This window comes from Pongo pygmaeus, chromosome 13 (assembly GCF_028885625.2).
Source record: "Pongo pygmaeus isolate AG05252 chromosome 13, NHGRI_mPonPyg2-v2.0_pri, whole genome shotgun sequence".
In the NCBI taxonomy this organism is placed as follows: domain Eukaryota; kingdom Metazoa; phylum Chordata; class Mammalia; order Primates; family Hominidae; genus Pongo; species Pongo pygmaeus.
Window position 1 is genome coordinate 119,844,235 of NC_072386.2, and position 13,714 is coordinate 119,857,948.

The following is a 13,714-nucleotide window of genomic DNA, read 5'->3' on the forward strand; positions in this document are numbered from 1 at the left end:
TGTCATCCAGGCTGGAGTGCAATGGTGCTGTGATCTTGGCTTACTCCAGCAGCTGCTTCCTAGGTGCAAGTGATTCTCCTGTCTCACTTTCCGAGTAGCTGGGATTACAGGCACGTGCCACCACACTAGGCTAATTTTTGTATGTTTAGTAGAGACGGGGTTTCACCATGTTGGCCAGGCCGGTCTTGAACTCCTGGCCTCAATTGATCAGCCCGCCTCTGCCTCCCAAAGTGCTGGGATTACAGGCGTGAGCCACCGGCCCTTACCATTTTTTCTAGCACTGTGTTTATTTTCCTGAAACACTTATCTACTTGTTTGTTGCATTGTGTATTGTCTGCACACCTCCTCCCACCACTAGAGTATAAGCTCTATGAGGGCAGGGCCCTTTGTCTTGTTCGTGGCTGCATCCTTGGTGCCTAGCACAGTGCCTGGCATATATAGGTACTCAATAAATATTTGAATGGATGAATGTATGTATATTTATTTTTTGAGACAAGGTCTCACTGTCACTGAGGCTGGAGTGCAGTGGTACAATCATGGCTCACTGCAGCCTCGACCTCCTGGGCTCAAGCCATCCTTTTGCCTCAGCCTCCCAAGTAGCTGGGACTACAGGCAGGCACCACCATGCCTGGCTAATTTATTTTTTGTAGATACAGGGTCTCACCATGTTGCCCAGACTGGTCTCGAACTCCTAGGCCCAAGCTAGCCTCCTGCCTCGGCTTCCCAAAGTGCTGGGATTACAGGTGTAAGCCACCGGGCCTTGCCTGAATGCATTTATTGAACGAATGAAACAGGCAGATAACCACACTCACAGGTAGACATGGAATTTGATATTGGTACCTGTGTTTTTCTTTTTTATTGGAGTAAATGCATTTATTGGTATCCATTTTATATCTAGTTCAGTTAAACAATCTGTAAATATAGGCGGCACAGTGGCTCACGCCTGTAATCCCAGTACTTTGGGAGGCCGAGGCTAATGGATCACCTGAGGTCAGGAGTTTGAGAGCAGCCTAGCCAACATGGTGAAACCCCGTCTCCACTAATATAAAAAAATTAACAAGGTGTGGTGGCGCGTGCCTGTAATTCCAGCTACTCGGGAGGCTGAGGCAGGAGAATTGCTTAAACCTGGGAGGTGGAGATTGCAGTGAGCCGAGATTGTGCCACTGCACTCCAGCCTGGGTGACAAGGGCTAAACTCTGTCTCAAAAAAAAAAAAAAAAAAAAAAAAATATATATATATATATATATATATATATATATATGCATTTTTCTTTTGGATATCACCATGGTCCTTCTACCTGTGTTTTTCTTTTATTTTTTATTTTTTATTTTTGAGATGGAACCTCACTCTGTCACCCAGGCTGGAGTGCAGTGGCACGATCTTGGCTCACTGCAACCTCCGTCTCCCGGGTTCAAGCGATTCTCCTGCCTCAGCCTCCCAAGTGGCTGGGATTACAGGCACCCACCACTACGTTCAGCTAATTTTTTGTATTTTTAGTAGAGACAGGGTTTCACCATGTTGAACAGGTTGGTCTCAAACCTGTGACCTTGTGATTCACCTGCCTCGGCCTCCCAAAGTGCTGAGATTACAGGTGTGAACCACCGTGCCCAGCCTCTACCTGTGTTTTTCTTACTCGGATGGGACACAAAGCCTCAGGTCATCAGAAAGCTGGAAGCAATGGTTTCTTTTCTGACTCTTGGAATAACAGAGCTGGCTTAGAACCTTCTCTCTTCTCACTCTGTCTTTACAGATGAGGGAATATGGGCCCCTTAGGGAAGTGACTCATCCCAGGGCCCAAGGTAAGTCTATGGCTGAGCCAGAACCTGTGTCTGGGTCTCTGGACTCCTGGTCCAGTGCTCTGTCCACTGAGCTTTGCCTCTTCCTCTTTAGTTTCAGCCCAAGTTCTGAAAATATTTCCTGAGTACGCTTGCCTCTTCCTGTCCACCTTGCCACGTAATCCTGTGACTCTGAGCAAATCAGTGGCGACTGATGGCTGGGACTGGGTGGGGCTGAGACAGCAGTCAGAGATGAGAGAGGAGAAGGAACGAGACTCCCTCCACAGTGCTCCTCAGCCATGTCCTGGAGCTGAGCTTGTTGTTTTGTCTCACACCTCTTAAAAAAAAAAACCAGAGGACAGGAGTGTGGATTCCCGTTGACCAAGGCTGTCAGGTAGCGGACTGTTTCTCAGGGGTTGAGCCTTCCCCCAGCCAGATTGGACCTAGCTGCTCCCTCCTCTCTGCTCCGTAGAACACTGGACATTGATTGTAGCACCTGTCATGTCACATTTTTCTCTGATGTACTGTTCATTTTTCTTGTAAATACAAAGGTGATACATGCTTATTGTAGAAAATTTGGAAAATATAGACATGTATGAATGATAAAATAAAGGTCTCCTTTAATTGGCCACCTAGTAATAACCATTTCAGCGTTTTTGAACTTGTATTCAGTCTTTTTTCCTCTAAACGTATGAATAGCTAAGGTCACCTGTACCCCAGACGTCCCCAGGCCCTACCAGCTGGGGACATCCTGGTGGCCATGTTAACGTTTCCTGCGGCCACTCCAGCCCTATCCTGCTGGCTAGCATCTTGACCTGCCCTGAAGCCTTTGCATTTATATCTGGGAGTCCCTTGAGGAGCCACATGTGAGCTCCCAGCCAGGTTCTGCTTCGGTCTCCCTCCAGCTATCCCTGCCCTAAGTTCCCTGAGGGTGGCCCCTGTTGCTGCCCTGGCCATGGAGCCTGCTGGAAAAATCCAGCCCCCTTGTTCGGTGTCCCCTCCCCTGGTGATTCCTGAGTGACAAAACTGGGAGGCACCCGATGGCCCTGGAGCCTCTTTATCCTGGCCAGGAGCAGGGAGGGTGTTCCCCTTCCAGTGCTGTGTTGACCGCATTGTCTCCCAGGTTCTGAAGCAGCCATGTCTCTGCTCCGAGTTCCACTGGAAGACACCTCCCTTAGCTCGGCTTGCAGCCCCTCTCTCTGAAGGACGTCTTGGGTCTGCCAGCCAGTACCGACCACCCTCCTTTTCTGAGAAGCTTCTGTGAGCTCCCGGTGGGTGCTAGCTACTAACCACCCCTCATGTCCTGGCTGTACACTTAGGACATTACAGCCTTTCCCTGGGATTTTCTTTTCTTTCTTTCTTTTTTTTTTTTGAAATGGAGTCTTGCTCTGTGGCCCAGGCTAGAGTGCAGTGGCACAGTCTTGGCTCACTGCAACCTCCGTCTCCTGGGGTCAAGTGATTCTCCAGTCTCAGCCTCCCGAGTAGCTGGAATTATAGGTGCGCACCATCACACCCGGCTAATTTTTGTAATTTTAGTAGAGATGAGGTTTTACCATGTTGGCCAGGCTGGTCTCAAACTCCTGACCTCAGGTGATCCGCCCGCCTCAGTCTCCCAAAGTGCCGGGATTACAGGCGTGAGCCACCACACCCGGCCAATGCTTTTGTTTTCCCTGGGATTTTCTGAGTTGAAAATAAGGGAAGAAGGCAGTCCCTCTTGGGTAGCAAAGCTATGAGAATTGGAGGCCAGGAGCTGCCTCCTGTGGCTACAGTGAAGCTTGAGTTCAAAGAAGAAAGTCACAGGAGATGGAGAGAGAGCATCTTGGAAAAGATCTGTGCCTGGATCCCGCTGTGCCTGAAGCCAGCTGTACCCCTGCCCACCTTGAGTCAAGAAATCCCACCTTTTGCCCATGCTGATGCCAGTGGTGCTGCTGTCCCCTACCACAAGTGAGTCTTCAGGAAACAGGGCTCTGCCTTGGATGAGGTGGGTACAGACACCACTGTGCTGTGTGTCTCTTCATCCCTGTTCCTGGAAACTGCAGCATGAAGTATTGGGGTTGAGGTGTGTGTTCCCAACCAGCTAGTTCAGGGATGAAGAGATCCCAGAACCCAGTTTCGGTTCAGCTGGGACTTATCAATGTGACTAACCTCAGAATCATTTGCCAGCTCGCAATGTAATGTTACAAATTCTTACCCACTCAACTGTGAGCTCCAGCAGTAGAAACTGGCCACCTCTCAGTTGTGTGACCTTGGGCGAGGTTTCTCATTTCTGAAATGAGGATGCTTACAGTCTCTACCTCAGAGGGTAGCTGGAAAAATTAAACAAGCTAATCTAGAGAGAGGGGCTTGCTGTTCTCGTCATTTGCTGCTATTGTTCGCTGTGGTCAGATTAGTGCCTCACATAGGCCAAGCACCAAATGGGAGCTTCGTAAATATTGTCCAATGATTGGAGGGACAGCTCCTGGTGTGCATCTCCTGTGCCAGAGGGACACACAGTCACACACACTCCATCTTTCTTGCTGTAACACACACACACACATAGCACCCAGATCTCAGTGCCCTGCGCAGTGACTCTCCTGGGAGCCCCAGGCATCCCCACCCCTGGCTTCCTGGAGGGCAGCCTGCAGCTCCGAGGCTCTGGGCTGTCATCCCAGCAGCTCCATGTTGCTGGGAGCGCAGCTTGGAGCCTGGCTCAGCCCTACACCACGTATCAAGGGCAGCTGGACCTGTGGTGTCCTAGGAGCCTGGGGGAGTGTGTTGGGGGGAGCTGGTTAACCTAGGAGGACCAGGGACTTGCTGGAGCTCTTGCTTCTAGAGCTGCTGCTCTCTGGAAGCTCCCCCTTGTCATCCCCCGGGCACCCAGCCTCTTCTAATTCCCCTACCTCCCTAAGCAGCACCCCTAAATCCTGTCTGGGGGCTCCACTGGTCTTTTTGTGGAGGGAGAGAGGCTTGTCTGTGGAGCTGAGATGGACTCCTGGTTTGCCTGCCCGCCTGACCCCATCCCCCTTTCAGACGACCCCCATGGCCAGGCAACCCCATCCACCCGCCTCCCGGACCCAGCCTCTCACTTGTGCTATGCACGGGAACATCGGTCTCTCTGGATGTTCTAGGCTGCTATATTTCCTGCTGTGCCAGTGGCCCCAGGGGTTGTGAGTGGGGTGAGGATGCAGCTTAGGATCAAGTGTTGGAGACAGTGTGTGGCTGGGTGTGGCCCTCAGTGTGGGGTGTAGTGTAGAATCAAGGCTGTGCAGCCTGTTACAGTTTTGTGTGGAATGTCTTGGTGAGACGGGTAGATTGCCAGTGGGTTGCGTTTTGGGTCAAGGGGAATTATACTCAGGGCACTAACCCTTTGTGGGGCTGCCCAGGTCCTTGGGCCCCGAGAAGATAAGGGAGGGGGAAGGGCACCTCTCTTTAGGGTGCTCCCAGAGCGCCCCATCCCATCCCTTGGCTTTGCTAGATTCCAGTGTGCGGCTTAGGCTCAGATCACCCGGCAGAGGAGAGGAGAGCCCTCGTCTGGGGTCCTGCTGAGTTCAGAGATCTTATTTCGCACCCCACCATCCACTCTCCTTTACCATAGGGATCCCTGGGGCGGGTGGGGAATTCCCAAGCCCTTTGGCCGGTCCCTTCCAGTGCCCAGCTCCCAACAAAGGGGGCCGACCACGTGCCCCTCCTCGACGCGGGCCTGGAATGGGGACGCACGCGGCCCCGGGGCCCAGCTCAGGCAAGGGCGAGGTGCAGACTTCGCGCAGCTCCCCGGGTGGACGCGAAGCGGCCCCCGGCAGCCCCGCCGCCCCCGCCGAGCCTCGCCCACTCCCAGCCCCAGCCACTGCAGCGCGCCCGAAGCGGCGCTAGGGGGAGCCCTGGCAACTGGCTTCGTGGATTGAAGCAAAACCGTGCAGCCAACCGCGATTTCCTTGGACTTGCAGGGGGAAACGGGGAGGGAGGAGACGCACTGTTCCCCCTCCTCGGCAGCTCCAGACTCTTCCCGTGGGAGGCCGATGAAGCAGCCCTGGGAGTGAAGGTGCCTTTCCTCCCCGCGACTCACGCCCCCAGAGCCTCCTTTTTCCCCACCCCCATTGCGGACCTCCGCGGACCCCCGCGTTCTGGAGAGTGTCCCCGAGAACTTCGCCTCGCGCGACACCGGGATCCAGAGCCGAGCAGTCCCCGGGGACGGGCTTGCGTCCGCCTCTCGGAGTCTGGCTGGGGGGCCTCTTGGCGGCAGCCCCTCCTGTCGCCGCGGGAGGCGCGAAGGCTCGGGTGGGGGGTGCTAGCCGTCCTGCGGGGTGGCTGCGAGGCTCGCACCGGCGAGGGCAGTGTGGGGGCGAGGGAGCCAGCGAGAGCGAGGAGCTGTGGGGAGTTGGCAGCAAATAGCCAGCAGGCTGCCACTTTGCTTTCTTTTTCTCCTTCTTTCTTTCCTAACCCCTCTTTGCAAAGCTGGAACCATCCCGCGCGCCCCCGGGCCCAAGCCGCGGCTCCAGATGTGGATTTGTTTCCAGTGGGGAGAACGCGAGCTTCCCCCGGGCCTTGGCACATTCTCCCACTCTGAGGTCATTCCGTAGGTGGTCAGAGGGGAGCGCGCGCTGGGAGCCTTCCTCCCTCCATCCACTGGGGAGGGAAGAGCGGCGGGTGGGAGGGAAGGAGAGGGAGAGGGGAGGGGCGCGAGGAGGGAGGGAGACGCCGCCAGCACACCACCAAGTGGCACCGAGCAGTGATAACAAACTCAACTTAAAAAAAAAAAAAGGGAAAAAGAAAAGGAAAAAACTTCCCCAAGTTGCAGCCCGAGACATGCGGACGTGCGGGCGGAGGCGCAGGGCAGGGAGTGCGGGTGGCCCTGAAGCCCCCGGCATCCCCCGGCTGCTTTCCCCGGCCACAGAGAGCTCAGACTCGAGGCCGACCAGGCCCTGCGCCTCTGCCTGGGCAGGAAATGTGCTGGAGGCTGGCTCCGCTTCCCGCTGGAGACCCCGGGGCGGCCAGTTCCCGTGGGGGACAGGACCCCCCTGGAGCGTGGGCGGCCGAGAGACGCGCAGCACCCGCTTCATCCCCAGCCACTAACATCACCCCCTTTCTCCCACCGCCGACCTTGCGGATGTGGGTAGATCCCGCCCGCCCAGGCCCAAGAGAACTGGGGTTTACATGGGGGTGGGGGGGGTCTCTCACCGCACCTCTCTATCCTCTCTGACGCCCCCAGACAGATCTGAAAACAAGGTACCACCATCTTCTGTAATCGACTTTTTATTAAGATTATAAATTTAAACAATCTGAACAGTTTTACCCGGTGATATACAATTCAGTATGCACAAAAATACAGGGTAATAAGGGAACAGGGCCGAGAAAGGAAGGATTGGCAACTTGTTTTGGAGTCCACACGGTGCTGATGGCAGAGAACCAGAGGGGCTGCAGACGAACCCCACCTTTTTACAACAAAAGGCCTTTAAATTAAACAAATCTATCGAGCTGAAGACACAAGACTGGGTTCTCACGGGCTCGAACAATGCTGGTTTCATAAAATGCAACCGAAGGCTGAACCAAGGCAGTGCAACTTAGAAGCACATACACAAACACCACAGCTGACCAGGAACTTAGTGCAAAGTCTCCAACGCAGTCGGCGGTCCCGGCCCCTCCCTCCCCCGGGGCCGCCGGGGATCCAGGTGAAGGAATTGACTTCCTTTTTTGTTTAGTGAGGACCGCAGTGCTGGGCATGATGGGAAATGTAGTTCGCCGTGCCCGCCCCCCACCCCCTTACCCAAACAGTGTCCGAGAGTGTCGGGGTGTCAGCCGCCACCCCCGAGTCCGGGAGACGGGTGGAGGAGGGGAGGAGAATGGAGCCAGAGGGGCGGGGAGAAGAGGGGTTCAAGACACCCTCCCCGGGAAGAAAAGAAAAAAAAAGTTGAAGTGTTTTCATTTCTGCCTTCTCATTTTGAGAACTTTGGAGTCCGCCCCCAGAGAGGAAATGTGACCCAAACGTCCCTTTCGGAGATAGAGTTTGCCTTTGTTTTTGCTCAGAATTTCACAAGACCCCATTCCTCACCCCACAGAGGGACTCAGGAGAGCGGAACGTCGGGCTTCCCGGGTCTGACAACTGATTGGAATCGGCTTCCCGGGTCCCGCGCCCTCCTGCGCTGCGCCCCCGGCGCGCCCCGGCCGCCAGGGCGCCCTGCCTCGCCCCCGGCTGCCCGGCACCTCCTCCGGGCAGCAGCCCTCCCTCACGTGGCAGGCTCCTCGCTAAACACCACTGCAATCACTACAATAAAAAGAAAAAAAAAGAGTAGGAGAAACACAAAGCATACTTAAATAGGCGCTTTTTCTCTCTGCAAAAATAAAGTCCAAGATTTTAGATTTCTTTTTTTATTTTACAATTTATAAAACATCAGCCGCCTGCCCCCGCTCGCCCCCAGCTCAGCCCCGAGTGGCCCGGCGCCCGCTCGTTCCCTCCTCTCGCCCCTTTGCCGAGTCTTTGTCTGGCCCCAGCCCCGCGGGGCCCCGGGTCCCTGTGCCCTCGGGGGTCCCTAGAAGGCGACAATGGCTCGAGTCCAGGCGCCGAGGCTGGCGAGCGCCTGCTTGGCGCACAGCTGCCCGTTGAGCGGCGGCGGCTGCTCCGAGGAGTCCGGCTGTCGGCTCACCAGCCCCGAGAAGCCGGAGCCAAAGATGGAGATCAAGTTTGAGATGTTGGACGCGTCCGGGGACGAGTCCGGGCAGAAGTCCTCGAAGCGGGCGCGCTTGCAGGGGGCGAACGGGGCGCCCCCGGGGGGCTCGGCCCCCAGCTCGCCCGCGTCCTCCTCGTCGTCTTCCTCCTCCTCCTGGCCAGGGTAATACTTGCGCTTGCAGCCGGCGGCGGACGCCAGGCCCGGTCCCGGAGCGCCCTGGCCACAGCAGGGGCAGTGGGCGGAGGCGCAGCAGTCCTGGTGCAAGTAGCCGTTCTCCACCGTGGTCACCACGTGAGTGTCTAGGTCCAGCACGGTGGTCTGGCTGCTGCAGTGCAAGCCGAAGTCCGAAGGGGTAGGGTATGCGCCCCGGTAGAAGCCAGGGGAGGAGGCGGGGGCCGGGGAGGCGGGCGGAGAAGCGGCGGCGGCCGGAGGGGCGGCCCCTGGGGGCGCGGAGGGCGCGGAGCAGGCGGCCGGGGCGCGAGGGTCCCGCGGGCAGAGCGCAGCGGGCGCGGGCGGCGGCAGCGGCAGCGGCAGCGGCGCAGGACCCGGCTGCAGAGGCTCCAACGGCTGCCCGCGGTGGGGCGCGCCGTGCGGCGGCTGGAGCGCGGCGCACCCGGGCAGCTCCGAGAGCGCCCCCGCGCCGCCCGCGGGCGCTCCGGCCGCCGCTGCCGCCGCGCAGCCCCTGGGCGCCGGGTGCTGGTGCTGGTGCAGCTGCTGCTGGAGGTGCAGCTGGTGGAGCTGGTGGAGCTGGTGCAGCTGGTGCCGGGCGGCCGGCTCGCGCGCCTCCGCGTCCCCGCCGCCGCCAAGTTGGAGCGGGCCGAAGTCGGCCGCGCTGGCCGGCATGCCCGGCGCCGCGTACGCTAGGTGCTGGTGCTGGTGGTGGGGCGGCTGCTGCTGTTGCTGCTGCTGCTGGCGCCGGTAGAGCTCGGCGTAGCGCTCGCTCAGGTAGAGCTGGCGCGCGTTGCGGAGCACGTAGGACACCAGGAGGTTCTTGTGCAGCTTGATGCCGCCGCGCTGGGTTCGGGAGCTGTGGATCTTGCGCAGGGAGATGCTGATCAGGCTCTGGGCGTCCAGGGCGCACTCCATGCTCCCGCGGAGACGGCGGCGGAGCAGCCGCCGCTGCTGCTGCTCTTAACGCTTCTGCTGTTTCTGCCTCCAGCCGGCTGCCGGGGAGCGCCGGGCAGGGGTAACGGAGTCCGGGTCAGCGGTTCGGCTGCGCTCCGAGAGGAGCCGCCACCATGCGCCGCGCGCCACCCGCGGGCTCGCGCTCCCCAGACGGCGCCAAAGCAATGAGTCTCGGCCGGCCCCGGCCCCAGCTATTTAGCCGGGCGCCCGGGCCCCGCCCCACATGAGAAAAGCCAATAGGAGCTCTGAGAGTCTCCTGAGTGACAGACGCTGCCCGCCCCGGGGCTACTCGGCTGGCCAATCAGACCAAGGCGGTTCCTTTGTGCTATTCAAATACCGAACGGACCCCGGGCCTCCAAAGCCGCTGCTGCCTCGAATGTTCTGCTGGGGCTACCGCGCCGCGCGGGACTCGGAGCCGCCGGGGCCGCAGTCTGCAGCATAGGTCGCCTGGCAGCGGCCACGTTGAACCCCGCGGCTGCCCTCGCGTTAGGTCCCGCGAGCCGGGGATCGGCTCACCTGAGTGCTGCGGCGACGGCTCCTCCCCTTTCCGCACGGCTGGGCCTCACCTGCGGCAGGTGCGCGCCGCTCACCGCTCCCCCGGCCGCGCGGCGCCTCCACCTGCCCACCTGTCGCCCCCCGAGTGACCCGCGGGAGTCAAAGCCTCTCTATAGGAGGCTGGTGGGGCCGCCGGCTTGACACTGGGGAACATCAAAGGAGCGAGGTTTTGGGGGTTACCCTCTACCGCAGAGAATGTAGGGCCTGACTCCTTGACTTTTTGGCCGAGGGGCCTCTGGGAATGCTTGCGGAAGGGAAGTCCTCCCCATTTGTCTGACAGGAAAAACCAAAACATCGTGAATTTTGACCCTCTCTGATGGAGAGAGTTCCGAGGCCAGGCATGACCCAGGGAGTGTATGGACCTCGCGACCAGCTGAGGCTCAAAGGCGTCCTGAGAGCCGAAACGCTGAGTGTCCTAATCACCAGCTCTGTAACCTTTCCTTTCGTGCCTAACTAATAATAATGACAATAGGGACTATTATTATGGGCCTAGTATGGGGCAGGCCCTTCCCAGCAACTCCCCAATGCCTCACTCTAACGTTTCTAGAGGAGGGGCCTGAGGCTCGGAGGAGTGGAGTTACTTGGGGAACCACACAGTTCCCAGGGGGCGGAGCTAGGAGCTGGGACAGGACCCTGCGCTCCAGACGGGAGGTGGATACCAAAGGCCCGGGAACTCACCGACTTAACTTCTGTTGACACAGTTTTCCTTCTTATCCTGAACCCTTCAGGGGCCACCTCCTCCCAGCTGGGGACTGAGACAATAGGAGAAGAGAGGGACAGGATTGCTGATTCCTGGGGGCGCTCTATCTGGACCAAGAGGCCTGAAGGGGGCTGGTTGCTGCTCCCAGGGGTTTCAAAGGTGCCTGGGGTGGGGGCTGCCCAGACAGCTCCGGAGGCTCTTGGAAGTGGTCTGGAGGTTTGCCTGAGGAGGGTCCATGAGTGAACCCCTGAAGGAAGAACGAGGTCTGCAGAGTCTCCCAGAGATAGGTGGACTTTGTGGGGCTGGACCCAGGGGAGGCCCATGAGCAGACGTCCTGCTGCTTCATCTCCTCCTCAGGGGATCTTCTGAGTCTCTGCTTTTTGGGGCTTCCTTCTGAGTTCTCGGCACCTACTTCATCCCTTGGCGGGAATGGAGAGACCCACTAGCCCACCCTGTGGTCTCTGGATCTTTCTTTAGTCTTAAGAATTTCCAAGGTTTCTGCAAAAGTTTCTTAGCATCTACTCCATACCAGGCGTTGAGAGTGAAGATAGAGTTAGCGGGTGTTTACCTCATTTTTCCGATGAGGAAACTCGGACACTGACAGCGTGAGACTTGCCCAAGATCACATGGCCCCAGGCCTGGTGCTCTGTCCTTCCCCGTGGCCCCCTCGAACAATCTCAAACTGGTTTGGGCCCCTGTTTGAGCACCTCTCCAGGCCTCCTCCCAGAGAAGCCAGGATTGCAATTTCAGGGGACTTCAGATAAAGGATGTCCTACCTACATTTTATTGGTTATACAGACCTGCAGGACTGTGGAACTTGCTCAGGTGATAACACGTAGAAGTAAAAACACACTGCCCTTCACTTCCCTGGTGCCTGTCTTAAAGGCGCACAAAGACTTTATTTATGGCCGGGTGCGGTGGCTCACGCCTGTAATCCCAGCAGTTTGGGAGGCCAAGGCGGACAGATCACGAGGTCAGGAGATCGAGACCATCCTGGCTAGCACAGTGAAACCCTGTCTCTACTAAAAATTACAAAAAATTAGCTGGGCGCGGTGGCGGGTACCTGTAGTCCCAGCTGCTCGGGAGGCTGGGGCAGGAGAATGGCGTGAACCCGGGAGGCGGAGCTTGCAGTGAGCCCAGATGGCGCCACTGTACTCCAGCCTGGGAAACAGAGCGAGACTCCGTCTCAAAAAAAAAGACTTTATTTATGTTTGAATTTCACCTTTGAGACATCACTAGCATGCAGAGGGAACTGGGAGCTCTTACCGGCTTTACAGCTGTGAGGACTCTGTATGCAACAGTGAAGTCTGAGATCCACAGTGTCTGGCACATTGCAAGCCTACAGCTCCAGAAAATATTATCAGCACTGATTTTGGGTCTTCTTTCTGTCATGGCCCAGTGTTTATTGGGGGAAACTAAGTGTTTACGTACCTTGCTTGAGGTCACATACCAGCAAGGGGTGGAGTCAGGATCTGAGCCCAAATCCATCGGTTTCCAGGGTGGGAGTTCACCAGAGGTTCCTCCAAATCAGCTTCCACTGTCAGTGGAGCCCAGGCCAATTCTCAGGGCCCAGCTCTTGGTGAATGTGACCTTGGTTTGATCGACCCCCACCACTTTACTGCCAAGTGCTGTGGGACCAGGGCCCATAAAGAAGCAAATGTCAGTCTCAGCCTCAGCCCCTCATTCAGAGCTGTACCCCAGAACATGACTCTGGGGGCCCAGATGGGGAAACAGGGCAGGGATGGAGGTGGATTTCCAGCTACAGGTTGGGGGCAGAAGGACCAGGCCCCTCACGTGGGCAGCTCCTCGTGGCACCTCCTAGTCCCCCACAAGGTGAGTTTGGGGATCTTTGAAGTTCCTTTCATTCACTGGGGCCAGCTGAGAAGTGGTCAGCCTCTTCTGGGTGGCCCCATCCTCTGGGTCTGTTGGGGGCCCACACTCTGTCTCTCCTCTTTCGCAAGAACTGAGAAGTCGGCTAATGGGAAGGGCTCAGCAGTTGTGCAGCTTCATAAAAACCCTTGGTCTTTTTTGAGGTGGGCTGGGAAGGGGAGGTGCCACAGCTGTCGTCAAAAAACCTTGCTGAAGGAGGCAATGGAACAGCTGAACTATTTGGTGCCCGGGGGAGCGGTCTGGCTTGGGGGGCACGTAGTAGGAATTCACAAATGTTTATAGAATGGGTGGTTTGCGTGCCAGGCTTCTGCTGGGATGCATAAAGGTTCAGGGCAGGGGACCGTGATGGTTCAGGGCAGCGAGTGTGTGCATGTGTGTGAGAATGTATGTGCACACATGTCAGGAGAAGGTACCCTCAGATCTGCACCCCACGAAGGGGATAGGCCCAAACGAGACAAGGATGAAGGGCCGGCCTTATTTCTCTGTACACTTGAGAAAGGTTGGGGATCTCACCTTTCCCCCTGGAGCTGGGGAGGTTACATCTGGCACTGAGTCACTGGTCCCTGGAGGAAGTTAATTAATGCCTCAATATTTACCGAGTGTCTGCTGGGGCAGCATGGAGCTAGGGCATGGAACCGCTGGGGACCTGGGCTCCCGTCAAACCCCAGGTGGTGTCAGCCCTCCATCAGAGTAGTTAACACTTCACAAGTGCACATATGTCTGTGGACACCTTCTGCTCTCCTGGGCTTGGCGGCAGGGGACACGGTTAGGAAGGCTCCTGATCCACAATGGGATTTGCCCTGTTGGCTCCCGGGGGTTGACGTGGGGAAGAGGTCCATAGGCAAAAAACAGTATTGGAGTGTTGTGTTGGAGGAAGGGGGAGAGAAACTTGGAATTCACACATTCATTCATTTTTCATTTGCCTGAGAGATATTTCCAGAATCCTTCTCTGGAGTCCCTGGGAATGGGTCAGGGAACAAGGCATGATTCTGCCTTCAGAAGGCCACGATTCAGAGGGAAGCAGACAA

General features: G+C 57.3%; 1 protein-coding gene across 1 annotated transcript; it reads right to left on the bottom strand.

Moving 5' to 3' along the window:
- Positions 1–8,101: 8,101 nt before the first annotated feature.
- IER5L (immediate early response 5 like) lies at positions 8,102–9,711 on the bottom strand. The gene has a single exon (XM_054501187.2). It carries the CDS (start codon positions 9,500–9,502, stop codon positions 8,279–8,281), a length of 1,224 nt encoding a protein of 407 aa, XP_054357162.1. The 5' UTR covers positions 9,503–9,711; the 3' UTR covers positions 8,102–8,278.
- Positions 9,712–13,714: the final 4,003 nt, after the last annotated feature.

What these genes read in the sequence shown, in the direction of transcription:
- IER5L (XM_054501187.2), bottom strand. Translation starts at nt 9,502, where the DNA reads ATGGAGTGCGCCCTGGACGCCCAGAGCCTGATCAGCATCTCCCTGCGC.